At 43.8% G+C, this 22,869-nt stretch overlaps 1 protein-coding gene across 1 annotated transcript in view; it reads left to right on the forward strand.

Annotated features, from left to right (window-relative positions):
• COPG1 (COPI coat complex subunit gamma 1) overlaps positions 1–22,869 on the forward strand; it is a 569,339-nt gene that overhangs the window by 301,424 nt on the left and 245,046 nt on the right. Inside the window, exon 18 of the mRNA XM_069643344.1 lies at positions 22,106–22,174. Within this exon, the coding sequence (XP_069499445.1) occupies positions 22,106–22,174 (69 nt within the window). The remainder of the gene's footprint in view (positions 1–22,105; positions 22,175–22,869) is intronic.

A 22,869-nucleotide genomic window follows, 5' to 3' on the forward strand; every position in this document is an offset into this window, starting at 1 on the left:
TTTGTATTTTTATCATTCAGGTACTCGGTCCTCATGCGTCACGCTCCTCTCCGGCGCATGTCACCTTCCACAGGGTTCAGCAGGTGTCCATCGTGCAACCGGCTCTTCCCAACTTCAGACCCCCATGCCCTCTGCCTACGTTGCCTTGGCCCAGACCAAGGTAGGCAAGCTTGCACAGCGTGCGACGCGCTGTCATCGAAAGCGCTGAAGAACAGACTAGCCAGGTGGAGGGAGCTCTTCCAGAAGTCGCCTCCAGAGGACCTCAAGAACTTCGTGAAACACAGAGCCAGGCCCAAGGTACAGCTGCTATTTTCCATCGCACCCTGCAAGGGAGACTCCTTTCCAAGGACTCTCCCGTGTTGGAAGAACCGGTCAGGTCCTTGTACCAGCACGTGTACCGAGTTCCTGCAGCTACCGGACTCGGGATCCTTGGATCTTCCCAGTGTCAGTGTTGAGGGACCGGAAGGTTCTTGTACCGAATTGTCATCTGAGGGGCTCCGCCCTTGTCCCGGCCTTATGTCTCAGGGGCTACGACCTAGTACCGGCAATATGTCAGAGGGGGCGCCTAAACGCAGTTCTCCCGACCCCCGGGTCGAGGGTGTCACACCTACCGGGTCTAGGCCCGAGGAGCAGGGTAGGCCTCATGATCCACACACAAGAGTCTTGGAGGAGGCTGGGCCCAGCGAGCCGAGCAACACATCGCAGGCACGTGGTAGGCAGCTCGACAAGATGGCTGCCGCGCCAGTCAGAGGCACCAGTCTGACATCATTACAGGAGTTCAGTGAAGAATGAGTGTCAAGGTGGGACTGGCCTCCACCAGGTACGTGGCCTACAGCCTATCCTTCTTATGCACAGCACAGTTTCCCACTGCGTCCATACGGGCAGGGTATGCAGAGGCTCCAGAAACTTCGGCTAGCCCGTCGGTAACCCCTACCGCCTCTCCGGCCGGTGAAGAGGGGTTCTTCGAGAGGTTCCTCAGGCTCATGAAGTCACCTCGGATGGGGGTTATCCTCAAGGACACCATCGGGGAGGTCCTCCGTACGATGCTAGCGGCACCACAAGCTCCTCCGCCGGAGCTCCCGGCCCTGGCTCAGCCACTGCCTGCGGCTCCCCAGCCGATTCCTCAGGCGGTTCTGTACCAGCCTTCTCCTCAGCCTCCGGCCGTGGTCCCTGTACCCAACTGTCCGGCTCCAGCTACTCCTCCACCTCCGCAGGATCCTCCTGATCCACAGGATACGGATGACGAGGAGGCTCCTGACACACCATCCTCAGCCAGGGCAATCCACAAACGTCTTGTGGAGCTGGCGGAGTACCTGGGCCTACCCCAACCCAAGATTGAGCAGCGGCCAGAGGGGGTTCTGGCTCACTCGATGCCCCTCTGCCAAAACGGGGATTCCACTGCAGAGTAATGTAATCTCCCTGGCCAAGAAGGGCTGGCTCAAGCCCCACTCGGTCCAGCCGGTCAATCGACGCCTGGATGCCAAGTACAGGCAGATGGAGGGGGATACATTCTTGCTATCAGCCCATCCTCAGCCACACTCCTCGGTGATCACTGCGGCATCACTATACTCCAAGCCTCAATCGTCATCAACCTCCTCAGCTTCGACCCAACTAGGCAAGGAGGAGAAGATCTTGGAGGTGTACGGTAAGAAGCTGTGTTCCAACGCGTCCTTACATCTTCGTCGGGCCAACGTCAATGCCATGCTGGGGCCGCTAACCAAAGGTTATGGCGGGAAATTGCAGACTTCCTCCCGTAACCCCCTACACAGAGCCAATCACATTTCAATTGGATCTCTTTGCCACCTGGCACAACAAGAAGTGCCCTCAGTTCGTCTCCTGGCAAGGACAGGGTCCCGGCTCCCTGGGCGATGCATTTTGGCTTCAGTGGAACGGCATGATGGCCTATGCCTTTCCACACACTCCGTTGATTCACAGAGTGATTTGCAAGATCAAGGAGTCTCTCCAACTCAACATCATTCTAATGAGTCCATGGTGGCCGGCCAGACCATGGTTTTTGGAGCTGCTCAGACTCTCAGACATGCCTCCGACTCACCTCCCGACGGGCCCACAACATCTTCTGGCGCAGCAGGGGGCAGGGTCATCTACCCTCAGAAGCTAGCCCTCACAGCGTGGTGCCTGAACAGGTAACGCTGCAGCACCTCAGCCTCTCCTAGGCTAATCTGGAAATCATACAGGGCGCCAGGAACAAGGCTACCAGGGCCCAGTATAAAAGTAAATGGACCAGGTTCTGTCACTGGGCAGGTTCCAAGGAAATCAAATCCCCCTGGCATGTACTCTGGATGACATGCTCTCCTTCTCGGCACACCTCGCCCACTCTGGGGTGCAGGTGGACACCTGCCGTACATACCTCGCAGCCATTGGGGCTTACAGAAACTCTGAGGGGATTTTCTCCTCCTCCAATCCTATCGTTAATCATTTGACGGGGCTCGCAAGGCTCTACCCGCCCATCAAGAGGCCACACCCTGTGTGGGACCTTAACATAGTCTTGGGCGCCCTGGTGCACAAACCGTTTGAGCCGATGGCAGCCGTGGATATCAGGATGGTTACCATCAAGACGACCTTACTGGTCGGCCTCAGCTCGGCTCATAGAGTCAGCGAAATCCAGGCGCTGGTTGCCTCAGAACCATATACTACCTTTCACAGGAACAAAATAGTCCTGTGGACACACCCAGCATTTCTGCCCAAGGTGCCGTCTGCTTTCCACTTGAATGAGGAAATAGTCCTTCCTATGTTCTTTGCCGATCCTAAGGACGAAGCACAGAGAGTGCTGCACTGCCTGGATGTCGGGCGTGCCCTGAAATTCTACTTGGACAGGACCAAGGGCTTCCGCAAATCAGATGCCTTGTTTGTCACTTTCGGAGGCTCAAGGCCAGGCTATCAGGCCTCCAAGGCCTCCATATCCCGCTGGATGGTCTCGGCCATCAAAGAAGCGTACGGGGGCCAGCACAAGCCGCTTCCGGCCAACATGCATGCCCACGCAGTAATGGCCAAGGCAACTACCATTGCATTCCAGCGCCATGTTCCTTGGCAAGTCATAAGGGAGGCCACTTGGGCCTCTCCCTCGGCTTTCTGCAAGCATTACTGTTTGGATGCCGGCTCTAGATCTGATGCAGCTTTCGGACAGGTGGTTCTCGGGAAATAATTTGCTTAAAGAGGGTCTCCTCTCCAGCCTGGGGCTACATTCAGTTGTAATCGCCCATGCAGTATGAAGGAAAGGGGACGGGACGTAAGATTAATTATAGGTTACTCACCGTAGTGACTAACATACTCTTAGTCCTTAGTCCCCTTTCCTCCATACATCCCACCATCCTCCCCCTTAATAATACTGGTGTCATTAGGCAATGTTAAATTTATTGTCGACGAGTCAATGGGGACTGAGGTGTGGCGCTGGAGGGCAGAGTCAGGGCAGTGCATGCTCCCAAGGCTGCTACCCCGAGCGCCTCTTAATTTAAAGGGGTAGAAGGTTGTTTCTGGTGAAAAAGGTTCAGTCTCCCGTCCCTTGGAAGGGACCCCCATGCAGTATGGAGGAAAGGGGAGTGAGGACTAAGAGTATGTTATTCACTACGATGAGTAACTTATAATTACTTTTTAAAGGAGCCACCAGAAACTTAAGGTAAGTATAACTTAAGGCAGACTTATTCTAGACAGGCTAACACCAAGTCAGAGGAAGCAAGATCCAGTTGGGGAACCTATACACTATTCTCTGAAAGGGATAAGCAAGTGTTGTGAGCACAAGGGTTTCCTCAATTTTTTTAAGGGGGCTGTGGTATGTGAGGAGAGATACAGCAGAGAAAAAACGTACATATACCACTAGCTACCCACCTCTAACACACCGAAAGGTGGCTACTTGTCAGAAATGTACCTCACAGTAGGAATTTCATAGGATTATATCTGCCACCATAGACAAAGAAATGTGTTTAGCATATTCTAATTATTATATCAAACAGCATGGTAAAACAACATAAAAAACCTATTTCCAGCGTTCGTTATTTGTAGAAACACAAATGGGCGGAAGAAGCAGACACCAAAACATTTGCAATGTACAATTTGCGTGATGTTAGTAATGGTGTATTTTGATCGCATTTTCAATTATACAACATGGTATAATAGCGTCAATATTTGAATATGTTTCTAGGGAGAAGGACAACACTGTTGCAGTTTAAAGCTCGTCAGTAAAGTCCAACGCCCCGTCTTCAGGACGCGATAGGTTAAAGAAACACGTTACACTGGCAACATGGCGCCTATGTGTCAGTGTGGTGACCTAAAGAGATAAATAAAAATTGTTTTACTCAAACATGATAAAAACAGTGATGGTGGTGTTTGTGTGCATACAAAACAAGTAGCCAGGTTGCTAACCGTAAAAGTGATTTCTTTTGGTGTGATGGGCAAAGCGATGGCATGAATCAATTTAATTGAGGCGGCAGACCAGTCCGTCTTAAGAATTCAAGCTGTAAATCAATACGTAAATTTATTTAGATTTTTGTTGAAACAAGTAACATATTGAACCAACAATAGTTACATTTTGATATATGAATCAATCATATTTACCACTTTATGTGTAAGGCAGGGATTTTTGTTTCAAGTCCTGCAGAGAAATATCAGTGGTGTACCGAGTTTCTATGGTATTCCGGATACTACATGTCCCATAATGCATCATGGAATCTAAAAAAATGCGAAAAGCCTTTCAATTTCACAGGTTTCACCTGATTTACGTTTCTTTCAAGCATTTAAGTGGCAGGGAGTAACACTTACTTGGCCATAATGATCCCCAAGGCTGTCTTGCATTGTTATATATTGGGTTAGATATGTTAAACCGCTCGCGTGTCAGTGAATGGCTCTGTGTGGGAGACAAAGGCACCAGAGAGTACAATTAGACTCTCTGTACGTTTTTGAGCAACAATCAAGTGTGGCATGGATTTCAAAGCAGGCTTACCTGTCGTGTGTGTATTCGCCTTCACAGAATCGCTTCACCCTGTGGATTTTTCCTTGGTTGAATACTGGTGTAAGCCAAATGTCATTTGTTGACATCGAAAGAGGACTGCCAAGTCCAGTCAATTCGTGTCTGTAGTAGAGGAAGGACTTTCCTCAGTATTAGAAATGGGTCGGCCATTTTTGAGTGTATATGGATCCTATGAAGGTATAATTAACACTGCAGTAAATAATCTGCTTGCTAGTTCTCAGTAAGGGGGTGTGTATAGTGTGTCAAATACATTTTTTCTTATAGAGAAAATTTGTGCACACAATGGTTATGCATTATATGACAATTTTAGACAAGGCATCACCCTCCAGCAGACATGATAGACATAAATGGCAATGAGATCATATTTCCTTAACCCCCCACTGGTTGTCTGAGCTATTAGTGGATAAACAGACTCCACTCTACGGCAATATTTAGACCGGACTGGACTGTATTGAGATTATAAATCCATTTTTGCTCCATTTTTTTAAGGAACAGATCCCTATTCCCTCCCCTTGGGTGAGCTTTAGATGTCTCAATAACAAACCAAAATATATCTTTGCATGTGTGTTTCGCTTGTAAATAATGGGCCACCAATGGTTTATCCGGAGTACCATTCCGTATGGCTGATCGATGTTCGCCAATTCGTAATTTCACTGACCTGATCGTTTTGCCTATATAGATTAACCCACAAGGGCATTTTATCCCATAGATCACCCATTTAGTCAGGCAATTTGAGAATGATTGGTATTTCCATAGCCTGTCATAGAGATCAATCTGTTTCAAATTCTTGGTCAAATGGCAGACTGAACAATGTCCGCATGCATAATGACCACTGACTGGTGGCAGTCCCCATAATGTAGATTGAATGGGTGTCTCAATGTTGTTAATAGGGTAAGTGTGTACTAATTTATCCCGCAGATTCGACATCCGCTTGAAGGCAAATATAGGACAACTTGGTTGAAAATCATCGGTATGAATGATTTTCCATGTCATCAAGCACTGACAATATAGCCTTTCTTGATCTGAAAATCTTCAAAAAGGATAATGAACTGGGTACTACATTATTCAAAAAACCCACAGACAAGAACACGCTTTTATTGTTCAGTTGCTTCCATCCGTCTAGTCTACGGGAAAATTTACCCTACGGACAATTTCTTAGACTCCGACGGAACTGTAGTGAATTGGCTGACTTTAAAATCAATAGCCAGTTCTTGAGCGAAAAACCTAAACAGAGACAATATCCTCGGAAAATAATCAAGAGATCTATGAAGAGAGCACGTAACGCAAATCGCGAAGTGATCCTTCAGAAACACACAAAACCACAAGATGATAGAATTACATGTGTCTCATCTTTTTCGCCCCTGAGATCTAAGACCTAAGAAGGGTGATACTAAAAAATTGGAAAATCATGACCAAGAATTTGAAACAGATTGATCTGTATGACAGGCTATGGAAATACCAATCCTTCTCAAATTGCCTGACTAAATGGGTGATCTATGGGATAAAATGCCCTTGTGGGTTAATCTATATAGGCAAAACGATCAGGTCAGTGAAATTACGAATTGGCGAACATCGCTCAGCCATACGGAATGGTACTCCGGATAAACCATTGGTGGCCCATTATTTACAAGCAAAACACACATGCGAAGATATATTTTGGTTTGTTATTGAGACATCTAAAGCTCACCCACGGGGAGGGAATAGGGATCTGTTCCTTAAAGAAATGGAGCAAAAATGGATTTATAATCTCAATACAGTCCAGTCCGGTCTAAATATTGCCGTAGAGTGGAGTCTGTTTATCCTCTAATAGCTCAGACAACCAGTGGGGGGTTAATGAAATATGATCTCATTGCCATTTATGTCTATCATGTCTGCTGGAGGGTGATACCTTATCTAAAATTGTCATATAATGCATAACCATTGTGTGCACAAATTTGCTCTATAAGAAAAAATGTATATGACACACTAAACACACCCCCTTACTGAGAACTAGCAAGCAGATCATTATTTACTGCAGTGTTAAGTATACCTTCATAGGATCCATATACATTCAAAAATGGCCGACCCCTTTCTAATACTGAGGAAAGTCCTTCCTCTACTACAGACACGAATGGACTGGACTTGGCAGTCCTCTTTCGATGTCAACGAATGACATTTGGCTTACACCAGTATTCAACCAAGGAAAAAGCCACAGGGTGAAGCGATTCTGTGAAGGCGAATGCACACACGACAGGTGAGCCTGCTTTGAAATCCATGCCACACTTGATTGTTGCTAAAAAATGTACGGAGAGTCTAATTGTACTCTCTGGTGCCTTTGTCTCCCACACAGAGCCATTCACTGACACGCGAGCGGTTTAAAATATCTAACACAATATATAACAATGCAAGACAGCCTTGGGGATCATTATGGCCAAGTAAGTGTTACTCCCTGCCACTTAAATGCTTGAAAGAAACGTAAATCAGGTGAAACCTGTGAAATTGAAAGGCTTTTCGCATTTTTTTAGATTCCATGATGCATTATGGGACATGTAGTATCCGGAATACCATAGAAACTCGGTACACCACTGAAATTTCTCTGCAGGACTTGAAACAAAAATCCCTGCCTTACACATAAAGTGGTAAATATGATTGATTCATATATCAAAATGTAACTGTTGTTGGTTCAATATGTTACTTGTTTCAACAAAAATCTAAATAAATTTACGTATTGATTTACAGCTTGAATTCTTAAGACGGACTGGTCTGCCGCCTCAATTAAATTGATTCATGCAATCGCTTTGCCCATCACACCAAAAGAAATCACTTTTAAGGTTAGCAACCTGGCTACTTGTTTTGTATGCACACAAACACCACCATCACTGTTCTTATCATGTTTGAGTAAAACAATTTTTATTTATCTCTTTAGGTCACCACACTGACACATAGGCGCCATGTTGCCAGTGTAACGTGTTTCTTTAACCTATCGCGTCCTGAAGACGGGGCGTTGGAGTTTACTGACGAGCTTTAAACTGCAACAGTGTTGTCCTTCTCCCTAGAAACATATTCAAATGTTGACGCTATTATACCATGTTGTTGTATAATTGAAAATGCGATCAAAATACACCATTACTAACATCACGCAAATTGTACATTGCAAATGTTTTGGTGTCCGCTTCTTCCGCCCATTTGTGTTTCTACAAATAACGAACGCTGGAAATAGGTTTTTTATGTTGTTTTACCATGCTGTTTGATATAATAATTAGAATATGCTAAACACATTTCTTTGTCTATGGTGGGAGATATAATCCTATGAAATTCCTACTGTGAGGTACATTTCTGACAAGTAGCCACCTTTCGGTGTGTTAGAGGTGGGTAGCTAGTGGTATATGTACGGTTTCTTTTTTACTATTCTCTGAAAGAAATTGCTGGTGAAGCCAGCAGCATTACTTTTGCTGAAAGGGGCACAACCAATTCACAGGTAAGTTAACCTTGTATACACTTTTCAGAAAGGCACAACACACATTCAAGGTAAGTAAGAACTGGTGTAACTGTTCACTCTAAATTGCAGTTACCAACCAACTCTTTCACAAGTAAGTAACTTTTAAACACGTGTTATTCTTTTCAAGACTGCACCCTTTACTTATCCTGTCCGTGCCTTATCTATTGCATTAGATCACTCAGAGACAGAAGAGAGACCCTAGTGGTCTAGGAACCAGCTGTTGGCAGGGTGACATAGGGTTCAGTTGCAGAAAAAGTCAGTTCCTGTGGAAGACTGTTCAAACAAGTAAGTATTTCACTTTAAAGTTACAGTCCAGGGACTTCAGAGAAGACACCCTAGAAGGATTCCAGCAGTGGGCCTGGGTGAACTGGATGACAGGACTCCCAATCACAAGAAAACCCCAAAGCTATCCATCTCTGCTGTAGGAGTAGTTGAGGTTGCAGGTTTATTATAAGAAGACCTAGTAAGATAGCTATGCTCAGACTTATTATTACTTTCTTTGTATTTTGGTTTTTCAGGCCTGGAAGTTTCCTTCTAGGCACTTTGAACTAAAGGAGAAAACGTAATTCCTACCTTGGGGCCAAGGATACTCCTTGCCTCTTAGACACCTAAGTTCTTTACATCCATCTGGATCACCTCCACTGTAGGTGGGTTATCAGATTCAGGTCTATCCAGTTTGAGAGTAACTCTAGGGGCCTTTATTCTAAAGGACATACACCGCACAGGGTGTGTGACGGGAACACTAAGGTTCTTGTCGACCCTAGGAATTGCCTCCACAGCAGGTGGTTGAGAGTCCATGTTTTGAGATTCAAGGACCCCCGCTACTGTCTGTGAGGTTCAAAGGGACTTGCTACTTCAGCCTCAGGTGAAGGCAGGGTCACATCAGTGACCCGAACAAAGTTACTACACAATGGTATGTGTTGAACAGGAACACTTACGTTCTTATGAACAGGGTGAACCACTTCCACTGTAAGTGGGTTTTCAAGAGGTTCTTCCACCTAGGTGTTAACTACACCAGTGACCTTAACCATGGTGTTACACCAGGCCAGTAGTAGGACAGAAGTATTTAGGGTACTGACAACTAGTTGAACCACTTCCACTATATTTGGTTCCTCAAGAGGCTCAGTCACCTTGGCAGCAGCTACAGGTGGGGACACGGCGGGGGGGGAGGGGGGGGACGGCAACAGATCGTACATGGTACTCGGAGATGGGACTTTCAGACCTATCTTTATTCTCATGTGCCCATTAGAGCAGTGCTTCCGATAGGATTTTGGCACAAGCATATTTTATTCATAGTTTTTAGAATTGGAGAGTAAATCCAATCTCAAGAGAGTAAAAATTGAGTTTCTTCCATCGCAAGAGAGGAAAAAAGTGTCTGACAACTATCCAATTTGTGCGGAAAATTAAAACAGTGTTCGAAAACATTACTGACAAAGAACTTGTTGATGCGTACTGCCCAGCTTCATCTTCATTATACCTGGACACCAAACCCTTAAGAACTACTACAGATGCCAGCTAGTTGCATCATAAATCAAGTCCCTCACTCTACCAGCATCACTTCTCTGCCTCTCGGGCCTACCGTTGCTGCCTGGCACTACCTGCTTGACAGCCACTCCATTTTTTTGCTCCATCTCTCCTTCCCTGTGCTCCTCTGTTTCCCCTGTCTCTCACTTTCTGATGTTCTGCCCCTCACTCTTAAATGTCGCTATGCCACGTTTTGGCGTCTGTTGCTCTGTCACTCTTCCTCTCCCATCTCTGCATTCTATTATTGCTGTTTCCCTCCTACATTGTGCTGTGTCGGTTGATATAACTCCTCTTCCTCTCTCATTTCATTACTCTGGCTATATCTGTTTTTTTCATTTTCTCTGTTGTGGTTGCTGATCTTTCTTGCACTGCCTCTTACGTTATTGACATGCCTTTCTCTAATCTGGATGTTCTATTTCCAGATCTCCCAGTCTGCTGTTTCGTTGTTTTCTTATTTTACTGTCTCTATATGTCCATTTTGCTCTGCTTCTATCCTTCACTCCTATTGTGTGTGTCCTATTATTTACCCCGTTTCCCTTCTCACTTTCTTTGTTGCACTCTTATGTAGCTCATTGGTCTCTCTCTTCCTGTTGGAGAAATTCCTGTTTTGGATTGTCTAATACCTTCATTGTTCTCTCTGCCTCTCCCTCCACCCCTCACTTTGTTCTCATGTATTGCTTAGGTACAGAGTTGCTCTTTCTCACCTTTCTGTCTTTTTACATAGCACCAATAAATATTTAAAAAGCTGAAAATGTGTTTTATCATTTACAAATCCAGTGCAGCTTTACCATTGGGTGCTCCTTTTTTTAGATGTGTGCAAACCTTCTTCTGGCCATTAGCCTGGGTATTATAGAGTTAGAGACGTGTCTCACCAGATGAAGTACTTGCTTGAATGCAGATGCTTTACCAGCACTATATGCTATTATAAGTATAGGAGCCCAGATGAGAGGTGTGTTCTGACCCATTATAAGAATAGCAGCCCTCATGGGATGTGCTTGTTCTAAGCCATAGGGGGCGGAGGAGTTGGGTGTGTGGCCTGAGCCATTACAAGTTTAGCAACCCTCATGGGATGTGCTTCTTCTGAGCAATTACAGGTATAACAGCCCTGATTGAATGTGCCTGTTCTGAACTATTACAAGTATAGCAGCCCTGATGAGATGCGTGTGTTCCGAGCCATTACATGTATAGCAGGCCTGATGAGAGGGGATATATGTGATCACTGTGCCGTTTTTACTGCGACCACTCAAAATGCTGATTTTTTTAACACCCTTTTCATCCCATATATATGCAGAGGGAGACCCCACACACCCACCTGCTTCCCCCTGCATTAATTATATACTGTACCCATCCCCCCTACATGTATATATATGGGGTCGAAATAAATAAGTCAACATTTTCAGTGGTCGCCGTAAAAAAGGTGCAGTAATTGTATGATCCTGATCAGAGGTGTGTGTTCTGAATCACTGAACATTTAGTAGTCCTTTTGATAAATTGAAAGCTAAGTCAGCTCTGTCGCAAATTGAATGTTACCTGCATCTTAAACACATGCCTCTGATGCAGACGCATTAACTCACCTATCAACAGGATTTGAAATAACAGGTTACTGCAGCAGGGTTATAGACCCACTGAGCTACCTTTCCCAACAGGCTGTTTAATTGGAAAGGCACATAGGGTTAGGGCACTGGCAGTTCCATGTGAGGCTTACCTGACATAACTGGCTTGTCAAAATCTCTCAGCCTGTTTGGACAATCCTACATGAGTCAGTAAATTCATAATGAGGCTTTCAAATGTGCTAAATTCTTGGAAGTGGGACTCAGTAATATGACATGGGGAGAAGCAGATATTTTCAAAAGCACAAGGCAGAGTAGGAGGGATGAAGTATATGACAGCATTGCCATCTTCTCACACTGTCCACCAGTGTGCATCACACCAGTTTAGGACGGTGGTGGAAAGGATCTGTGTGAATATACCACATTTTTTTCTGCAAGGTTGAGAAAACTGCATGTAAAACACAGTTTCTGTATTTTTAATGCAGGCGTAGACTGCTCGCAGCACACCCCCTCCACTTCCACCCACTTTATTAAATACCCTTACTCAACGCCTCTCCCATCTTTTCTTTGGGGGAAATTCTTTGTTTTCCATGCAAGGTTTTCTACATCGCAGTAATGGGATTCATGAATTTTGTAGAGAAACCGGTGGGAAGAGCGCAGAACCTGTTCTTGCTCAGTACTTCAGGTCAATGCAGAACATGCAACACATGTTCGTGCTTTGTCGTTACAGCACCTCTTTTTTTAAGAAATTCAGCTACTGTCCCAAAACATAGCAGTCCTAAGAAGTGGGCATGATGCAATTAGCCCTGCTGTGAATAATTGCCACTGTGCCATCACAAGTGTATAGCAGCTCTGCTGATAAATTTGGCTACTTTGACTGAATATATAGCAGTCCTGTTCAGAGGTACCTGTACAATCTGTGCCACCACTGAAAATATATACAGCACTGCTTCTACCTGCATCCGTTATACCCGCTTTCGGAGGGCGGATGTTCAGAAAGGGAGTTAAAGTAAAGGTCAGACTACATGCCCAGCTATTAATTGCTCTCTAAGACAACAAACTATGTACAGTACCCTTTTGGGCATGCACACGGACACATGCAATTTTAAGGCAAAAGAACACATCTTCATATAGAACACCAGAAGCTTTTCCTGCTCACAAATGCCAAACAACTGCTTGCTGGGATGCTCTTCTAAAACTTTGAGACAAATGATGTGTATCAGTGATGAAAACAAAGTATGCAATGCCCATTATGCTGCAACTGCGCTGCCTCGATTAAATCTGATCAAAACAGAGGAAAATGAAGAAGAAATGCAGCGCTAGTATAAGACCATTTTCATTTTACACAATACTACATGAGTCCTAAAGCAATGTGAAAAGCATGATCATGATTCAAAATGCTTCAATAACACTGTAACCTATAAAATGCAGCTAGTCGAACGAAGGGAACAAAACACAAATTTCCTTCTGCATTACTCGGAAAGTATTACCTTGTTAGAATTATTAACAGAGTGTTAAGAAAAAATAGACCATGACTCATCCCAGTTGCTTCCTTCAAGCAACTGTGTGCATTACTAAAGTAAAGAGTGTTTCTGCAAGCTGCTTCTGGCCAACCTGTCACCAGTGACCTCCAAAATGTATGGGGGTGCTGCTATATATAGCCTGTGGAAGCTGTACGCAAGGAAGAAGATCCATATTGACAAGAATTCTGTGCGTAAAAAGGCCCCATACGGACCTTATCTGCAGGGCTGCTTAAGAGGTATAGATATTTTGAAGTGTTCTTCCCATAGATACCTATTAGAGTTTCTTTTACTCTATACCAGTTACTTCTCTCAACTTCATGCAAATCCAAGATCACTTGGTAGTTATTTTTGGGAAGCCTAAAAAGAACCCAGGGTTCTCTTATCACTGTCGCACAGACCAAACCTTTTACAAGTGAGGTCAAACATTTTCAGCCATACAACAATGTCAGTTCCAAGTCATACTGACTCACCAGTCCTGGGATCCTGGAAGCTTCAGACTCGTCAGTCCCTGAAAAATAAGAACAGTCCAAAAATTCCTTTTCCATAGTTCAGTTATACACTCTTCTCATTTACTGATCTTCAGGTTGTAGTCCATTAGAGGTTTCCTTTTGGTTCGATTTCATGAACACTCCACGAGTTATGGTATAGGGCACAGTAGGGACAGGAGAAAGAGAGGGGGGTGAATTTACATACTCCTCATTTGATCCTTCATATTCATCCCCAGAGGAGTTTGGACTGCTGTCTGAACCCTCATCCTCAGTTTCATCAGTATTGTCAGAAGTGGACTTAGCTGAGGGGCATAACATTTTATTGTCCCACAACCTTTTTAGTAAGTCAAGCTTACTTCCTTTATCATTGAGGCCACATATTCCACATAATAAACCCACTTGATGAAATGATATATGTGAGTAGTCCTCAGAAGCAGGCCATGGTGTTGGTTTTTGTGTTATATCGAAGTACACCATTGGTTAAACAAAACCTATTGGATGGTTTCATTGAACTCCCAAGTATCACATGAGTCAATGTAATCCAGCCTATAACATATCCCAGCGCATGCCAACAGTGTTGGGACCGTTTTTCTGAAGTCTAACCAAGGGCTGAGTGAAACCATGCAACTGAGACAGTACAAGATTCCACTCTTGGGGGGGAAAGGGACACAAAGCCAGAATCTTTCCTTTGCTATGCTACACTGCCATCCGATACTGTTTGTAACCTATACTGCCTTGCTATAAATAAACATATTTAAAAAAAAAAAAGATTCCACTCTTAGTATAAGGCTGTACGAGCTGAGTATATGGTAGCGTAAACGGAGCAGCTAGGCTTATTAGGAGGGAGAGAGGGCTGTCGGAAGGAAAGTACATAGAACCTGTAGTATACCAAGGATTCAATAGAAACACTTACCATCAGAAGAAGTATAGAAAATAAAGGTTTATTATAAATACTAGTAGGCCAAGTTAAGTGTTGGGATAAATACTGGTTATAGAGTCATAAAAACATTTATAAAAACACATGACTATGCTTGAAGGTACACAGACCAAAGCATAAACCTTCTTCAGAATACGTAACAGTAATTCTAGGGAAGTCAAATCCTTTTCATACACATTTGGTATAGGCCACACCTATTCATCTGGAATAAAATCACTGGTTACTTTTTTATTACTTTACAGTTAGTCAAGAGTAGTAGATCCTGTAGTTCTGCAGTGATGCTCAGCAAAGCAATCACATTATAAACTAACCTGCAAGTATACTTTTCTGAATAGTGGAACACTCACGCAAGGAACATTAAAAACCTATAACTATTATTCAGGATAACACACAGCTATACTAGGTGAGTAAGACCTTTTGGTGTAATTTGCAAATGCTTTTCAGCTCAGTGGAACACAGACTAAGGTCAGCAAGAACTCTTTGAACTAATTTGGGATTGCATCAGGCAGACCAAGGCCAGCTACAACTAAAGAACACTTTAAGTATGGCACACAGCTATTCTAGGCAGGTAAAACCTAATGTTGTAATATAATATTACAGTTGCTTTTCAGATCAGTGCAACACAGATTGTGGTAAGCAATAACTCTGACTTATTTTAGGACGGCACACAGCTATTCAAGGTAAGTAAAAACCTATATGCGTTTTAAAGGAGCTACCAGCAACTTGAAGGTAAGTATAACCTAAAGCAGACTTATTCTAGACCGTCTACCATCAAGTCAGGGGAAGCAAGACCCAGTTGGGAAATCCATACACCTCTTTCTATGAAAGAAATAGTTGGTGAGGCCAACAGCATTACTTTTGGGACAGAGGCACAACCAATTCACAGGTGAATAAATTATCCCTCTATATACTTTTAACAATGGCACCACACATTCAATGTAAGTAAGAACTTTTCTAACGGTTCACTCTCAGAGTTGCAGTTACCAACTCACTCTTTCACAAGTAAGTAACTTTTAAACACTTTTCAAGACCGAACCCTTTACTTATCCAGTGCTTCTCTAGTGTATTGCATGAGTGAGACGGAGTGTTTTGTGTGTTCAGAACCCTGCCTGGAGCGGTTTCCAGTGTTTCTCAGCTTTTCTTGTTGGATACCGTGCTGCTAGAAACAATTCATAAACACGGTCTCTGACGAGGAGCATCGCAGAGTGTTTCGTGCAGGCAGTGTGGGCAGGAAAGGAGAAGGGAGAGGCTCTGCGCAACCTGGAATTGCATGGTAAGCTTTTCTCTAAGCCAAAACACTAATTAGTGTAGAACTCGTTTTACAGAGAGTGTCTTTATTTGACTGTAGGATGGCTGGGCTAACTGCTTGAAAAGTCTGCTACCGTGCCTAGAACTCTTGAGCACACAGACAGACATCCTTTTGCTCATATTTGTGACTTTGGTTTGTGTTTCACGTGACACGATAAACCATGTCAGGTCGAGGGGGAGGCAGAGGGCCGACTCTCCCCACGTACCCGAAGGCAAACCAAATGTTCAGTTGAAGCTAAAAAGTCTGTCCAAAAGCACGCTTCCCATGACGTCAACCAAGCAACTGATGAAACGAGTCCAAGATTCCTTTTGTCTGATGAATACAAAAGACCTTAAAGAAGCTCAAATGTGGTAGGAAGACAAAACGGAGGGCACAGAATGTGGGGGGATGGTCTAAAGTCCTGAAAAGGAAAAAGTCCCCCTTAACCTCAGCCTCCTGTCTGTCCCAGAAAAATGTCTTTAATGAAATAGGAGAGGGATCGAAAAATTTCTGACTCAGTCGAAGTACCCAAAACAGAAAAGGGAGAAATTATCTACACTGGACCTAACAGACGCAGAAATGCTGGAAATCAAAAATCCCGAAAAATTTGAAACACAAGGGCTACATCTTGCATCCAATGACTGTGTGAAGTAAAGGACCACCGAAGCCAAGAATCCGAGCACAGAAAAGAGTCTGATCGCTTCCTATCCTGTGCTACGCACAAGCTAGTAAATGACATAGTCTACATCAAAGGACTGCTGGGCAAGACAACATTCAGAGTTAAAAGAGGAAGGTGAAGACCCACACCTGGCATCGAAGGGAAGGAGACCAAAGACCAGCCGAGCAGGTAGAGTCTTCTACAGGAAGGAAAAATCTGGGAAGACGAAAAGACATCATATACTAGTCTGGGCAACAATATACATCAAGAAAATGGTCAGATATTATTCACAACCCTAAGCCAGAGGCTGATGAATAGAGACCAGATAGAGGAGGAAAGAATTAGATCTCCTTCATCTACAACTCTTAATGACTGTTTTCTCTCCAAAAACAAGCCAGGACCCACCTTGTCCATTCTTCTACAACCATCAACACTCAAAACAGCCCAATGTCTGCGCTGACAATATCTCTTGCTCCTTTACTAAAATTGTATGAAATAATGCAGGAGAGCATTAAAGATCAAGCTACACTCCTGGCTATGGTCCGTTCAAAAGTAATTTATATTGAGGTCTTCATCACCTCTCTCCAGACAAGGGTTGATCAAGAGGCGGCAGCTTCTATCCAAAGACTCATGTAACGGACACTTGAAGTAGAACGACATGAGAAGAACCTGATTTTAACATCATTAATGGAAATCCTATATGAAAAAGAGAAAATTGGTGCATGCCCCTCATACAACATCTTTGCAAGAACGAGAACCATCATTGAATGTGGCTAGCGAGCAGGCACAAAGAAATTACATACCTCAAAACCTTAACAGCAACGACAATCCTAAAGAGATCCCGAAGGTAGAAACTGTGGCTAAGGAGCAGACATAAAGAAATGACACACCCTTGATCGGTAACACCAATGATAAACTAGGCGCGACAATGGTCGGCAACGTTGGAAAAAAAATAACAAACACAAGAAAAGCAGAATTATGTTGATCCCGCAGCACAAAATTCTAGAGGGGCTCCTGGGAATTCTTCTCCTACATCTATTGAGACAAAACCGCACAGAATCCAAGACTTGTCTAACCTGTTGGAAGCTCAGCCTTTTCAGGGTTTTAAAGAAACAGATTCAACCAACGAGGAACACACTGGCATGGAGCAGAAAAAAACTAAAAACCTTCCAGCACTTGGACAAAGAAAATCGAATGCTGTGAGACGCTTCAAAATCCTGCCGAGGTTAGACACAAAAGCCCAAGACGGCTCCCCCCTCATCTGCTACAAAAAGCAGGGAAGTTGAGGACTGTAGACGAGAACTGACCACCCAGAACGTTACTTGGCAACAGGAGGCAAACAATCTGACCAATGATGAAGTGGACTTATTGGACCTTTCAACTTACACTATTGAGGAAGGAGGAGAAGGGCCATTGCGGCAGTGCCACCGGAACTGAAATGAGAACAAAAGAAACCACATATTTGTGACTTTGGTTTGTGTTTCACGTGAGACTATAAACCATGTCCGGTCGTGGGGGAGAGGAAGGGCCGACTCAGCAGCTCACCCAAATGCAAACCAAATATTCAGTTACAGCTAAACGTCTGTCCAAAAACACGCTTCCCATGACGTCAACCAAGCAACCGATAAAACGGGTCAAAGATTCCTCTCGTCTGACGAATACAAAAGACCATAAAGATGCTCAAATGCAGAAGGAAGCATCAGATCCCAGCGCCGAAATCCTGCAGGAGCAGGCGAATAGCCCACCAGATCCCCTAACCGGTACACCCAACAGTAAATGATACTACTATTGAGTTGGCCAGACCGGGCGAAAAGGGGAAGTGGAGAAAATAATAAACGGTCAGGATAACTCTGATCTCTTCAACTTCTAGACGTCTTGTGATTCAGGATACCTGCGAATAACACATCATTATTAGTATCTCCACAAGAACTCACCAACATTCCTTAATATGTACTTCCCCATAACCTCTGGTTACCTGACTGCCTCTGATTATTTCCAAGAGGCACCTCTTAGATAAATCCTTATAATTACTGCCACTCTCAATAGCTGAATTCACTGTGACACCAAAACTTCTCTGGTGCAGTCTAAGGAATTAACTTCTGTGTTGCTGAAGGTCTTTTGCTGCCTTGAACACTTACAACATACACTATCTAAAACAATTATTTCTGTGTTGCAGAAAGTCTTTTGCTGCCTCGAACCTAGTAACAACACTGACTTTTCTTGAATTCTGCAAATCTTTTTTCAACCTCTAACCAATGGATGGTCCTGTTTAACTTGCCTTTTTACTTCACTCAGTTCACTCAACATTTTACAGTATTTTAAGTAACTCCATTGTCTTGCCTCCTTTTGCTTGAAACACTGCAGGTTCTACTTAATTATCTTTCATGCGTTTCCTTAAATGAGTTGAAATTTTGTGAGTCTCTACTTTAACTTGAAATTACCTGAGTATTGCGAGCACAGAAACTAGAAGTCAAAATGCTGTTGATTCAAATCTCGCCGTAACAACTTGCGGGCACACACTTGTACCTGGACATTATTTCCGCTGCTGATTCTTGCTAAAAAGGAAGTCGCTGCTCTCTTCTGTATTCGACTTCTCAAGAGCTCGGTCAAACGAATCCCACAGCTGATCCACAACGGACCGCGCCCAGTAGCTGCAACGGACACGCTAGACATGCCCACGCTACCTCACGCAATAAGGTCCTTTTCTGGGACACGGCTGGCACACGTCGCGCTTCTGAATGCCTTAATAAACACTGGTGTGCTTCCTGGATGCGCGCGCAAGCCAACCTCAATCTAATTATCACAAAGCTGGCACACGCACAATACTAACGTTTAACGTTACGATCAGCAAATTCTGCAATACCTTTTAATTTGAAAACTTGACAGATTACAAAAAATGCAGTCTGACAATACTGTTATACTAGTAACTAATGACGTTTGACACAGAACTCCAGTTTTAAGAAAAGAAATTGAAAACAGCATCCTTAAATTTAGATTTGAGTTGCCTCAGTCACTTATCTGAGCTTAAACTTCTCTGTCTCTTTCTGATGGCAGGTTACTGGTAGTTTGATGCTTCATCTTCGGTTTTCCCTTGCTTTTACAGGAGCTCTTGAGCGCTGTGACCATCCTTGATAAGATCTTGAATGACAGGCAGTTTAGAACCTTTCCAAACTGCATCACAGTGGACCCAGGTCAATCACTGCTGAGCAGGAAGTACTCCATCATGAGTTGGGACAATAGTTTCTGGCTGATAGGATTGTTATATTAAGGAAATGCCTTTTCAAAGCAATTGACCTTACTTAATAACAGCAAACACAATTGGCAATTAGTAATGCCTAACCAGGCGCTTTCTGTTACCCAGAGACCTGACAAGAACACAAAACAGAGGGCACAGAATCTGGCGGGTTGGTCAAATGTCCTGAAAAGGAAAAAGTCCACCTTAACCTCAGCCTCCTGCCTGCTCCCAGAATAATGTCTTAAATCAAATCTGGGAGAGATCGAACAATTTCTGACTCAGTCGAAGTACCCCAAACAAAAAGTCTCCTGTTGCCAAGAAACCTATTGGAAAGCCAGCAATGGGCACATTTAAGAACAACCTCTCTACAAGAAGCTAACTGCGCATTGGACGAAAGACCGGTTCCAAATTTCTTTCAGCACCCAGACTGTACCGGATTTCCTAACTCTGGAACAGAATAGAGTTTGCATCCATATCATCAAGAAGGACACAATGGAGAGGGGTGCAAAATCCACGAAGACAGCTGTGCCGAGTTATAGAAGATTTGAAAGAATGGCTTCTGATAAAGGAGAAAAAAGCCTGTCAAGAGAGAGAGGGCTGAAGGCTTCACTGAACTACAAAAAGTCAGGACAAAGTGCAAAAACAAAAGCAAAACGTTTGGGTGTCCATAAACTATGGAGGAAAGGTTGCTTAAAGAGAAAACATTCCTAACGGTGAGCTACAGGCATTATCAGCTTCTGACCCGTATTTCTCATTCCACAGAGACTGAGACAAGGAGGTCATTTTGACAAACCCTTCCCTCCCAAAGATGATGTTGGCTTTTTACATGAATCAAGAAATGTTACTACCAGTCATTTTTTTTTCCTCATCGTCCAATCGAAGATGGACATTTTTGGACTGTCTAGATGTTTGTAGTGATTTGGGTGTCTATCTCAAAAGGACTTGTCCTCCTAGGTCCTCTGACAAACTCTGTTACTATCGGGGGCTCCAACCCAGACAAGCAGCTAAATTGACAATAGCCTGGTGTTTTCTATTGTGCATTGCTATTAACTGCAAGGCAGCGTTCCTTCTGAGGACCTTCACGTGCATTTGACTGGAGCTAAAAGGACGGCTGTGGCATTTCAAAGACATTTGCCTTTGTTCAGGCAGTACTCCGGAACATTTTCTTGGCTGTTTAGGTGCCTCCACCTTTTGGTAGAGAGATGCTTAGTATTCCCCCATAAATATGGGGGAAAGGGCACAGGACGAAGAAACAAGAAAACGCTACTCACTGTAGTGACCACTATGAAGGTTCCTCCTCTTCCCTATCGCCATCCCCTTATAATGTAGTTCGTCTTCCTGGTCCTCTTGGTAGGAAAGAAACGGAGACGTGCGGGGGCATGTGTGTGGCTACGCTTTTGCGAATATGCCCACCTCTGTATGTGCATGTAAATGGAAGCGTGCACATTACTGTGTTAAGATTTGAGCCCCGTCTACACTGGGTGGGAACTCCCCCAAGTATGTAAGAAAGCAGACTTCAGACTAGGAGTACAATAGTCACTACGGTCATTAACTTTTCCTAAAAGCCCCATAGCATAGAGCCAGAAGGAACTGCTTGATATGAGATGAATCTGGAGATTGCCGTCCCGTTGTGCCCATTCTCCACAGGATTATGTGGTTTGTTTGTAATGCGCATAAACCAGGCAGTACGACCTGCATCTACTTGCAGGTTTTTACGTATATTGGGGAGGAAGGATAGCTCTGGGGCAATGCGTCCGCCTTGGAAGCAAGACGTCGCAGCGCAATACAGGTCTGAATCTCACGCTTAGAAACCACCACTGGTATTAAGCATGTTATAAATGAAAAATTTAAAAGAAATTGCATTAAGGCTTTATTTGCATTTGTGTACTGGTATTGAGAAAAAATTCGATGATTAGGGACGGGAGAGAATTAATTAAAAAGCGATTTATTAAATAGTTGGAGCGGAACACTGCAATTCAGACTGATTGGGAGAGAGATGTAAGCATTTTATAAGTCAAGGTGTGATGAGTTAAGTGGAAATATACTTTTGGTGTGCTTGGGTAGTGAAGCTCCACAGTTAAGAGAATATGTGTGACTGCATACGCCAAACCGAACTGCAGGGGTTACAGAGATTGTTGTGAAGAGGTAATAGGTAAATCTGACGGATGTTAAACCAATGTAGGAGGGTGAGGCATGTTAGAAAGCAAAGATGGGTCTTCTACAGGATTTTAACTAAGGATAATAATATGGGTGGAAGTTGCTGCTTTAGCGGTTATTGGCTAAAGTTAGGTCACTGATGCACCCAGTTGTTTTTTAAACTTGTATGCATTTAATTGGGAACTGTGCACAACAACACAATAGTCAAACACAAGGCTGTGTTGTGTGGTATATAAGGCTGTGCTGTGTGGATTATCTTTGCCCTAATGATTTCATTCTTCTGCAGAAAACGCAACTCCTACAACAGTCAGACAGCCAGAGAAAGTCGTAGCAAGCCGGCAGGAAATATTCCAAGGTAAGCCACATATCCAGGTATATTAGTTTCATCACACCAGAGATCTGGTTTTACTATTTCTGGTGATCGCCATCCGTCCCTGGCGATGGTCAATCCAAATCATTCCCTACCAATTTATTGCAGTCAGCATCGGATTGTTAAAGTATGATACAGTGTGGCCCACCTTATGGCGACTGTGGAGTATGTGCAAAGTTTAAACTACTATTTCAATAAATATACTTACCAGTATGTTAGCATGTACATGCTCATTATTTGATGACAAATGCAAGAAGGCACATTTACTTCGACATTTTTCTTTTTTCTTTTACATAGAAACCTTGGATTTTAAAATAAATGGGGATTTCATATTTGGTTGGAATGCATATTGTGCAGTCTTTTCAATAGGTCTTCCACAAAGCAACAATACTCAACTGCTATCCCGATATGAAAGAAACATGATTTCTCTACATCTGCATTTACAATGTAGATCACTGTCCACTCTGTGCTACCAAGCAAACTGCCTTTCATTAACATTTCTAAGATCAGTGACGAATGGCAGGGAGGGGGTCTTTCCCTGTGAGGCTATAGAGGTGAGCCCGCTACACGATATCCTCCCTAGGGGTAGAGGAAAGAGGGACCTTGCCAGGAGAGAATCCCCTCATTGGGGACAAGAACTCCTGTTCCAATGAGGAACTCCCTGCCCAGTCCACTCAGCT

Source organism: Ambystoma mexicanum, chromosome 2p, assembly GCF_040938575.1.
Source record: "Ambystoma mexicanum isolate Mex_15411 chromosome 2p, UKY_AmexF1_1, whole genome shotgun sequence".
NCBI classification, from domain to species: domain Eukaryota; kingdom Metazoa; phylum Chordata; class Amphibia; order Caudata; family Ambystomatidae; genus Ambystoma; species Ambystoma mexicanum.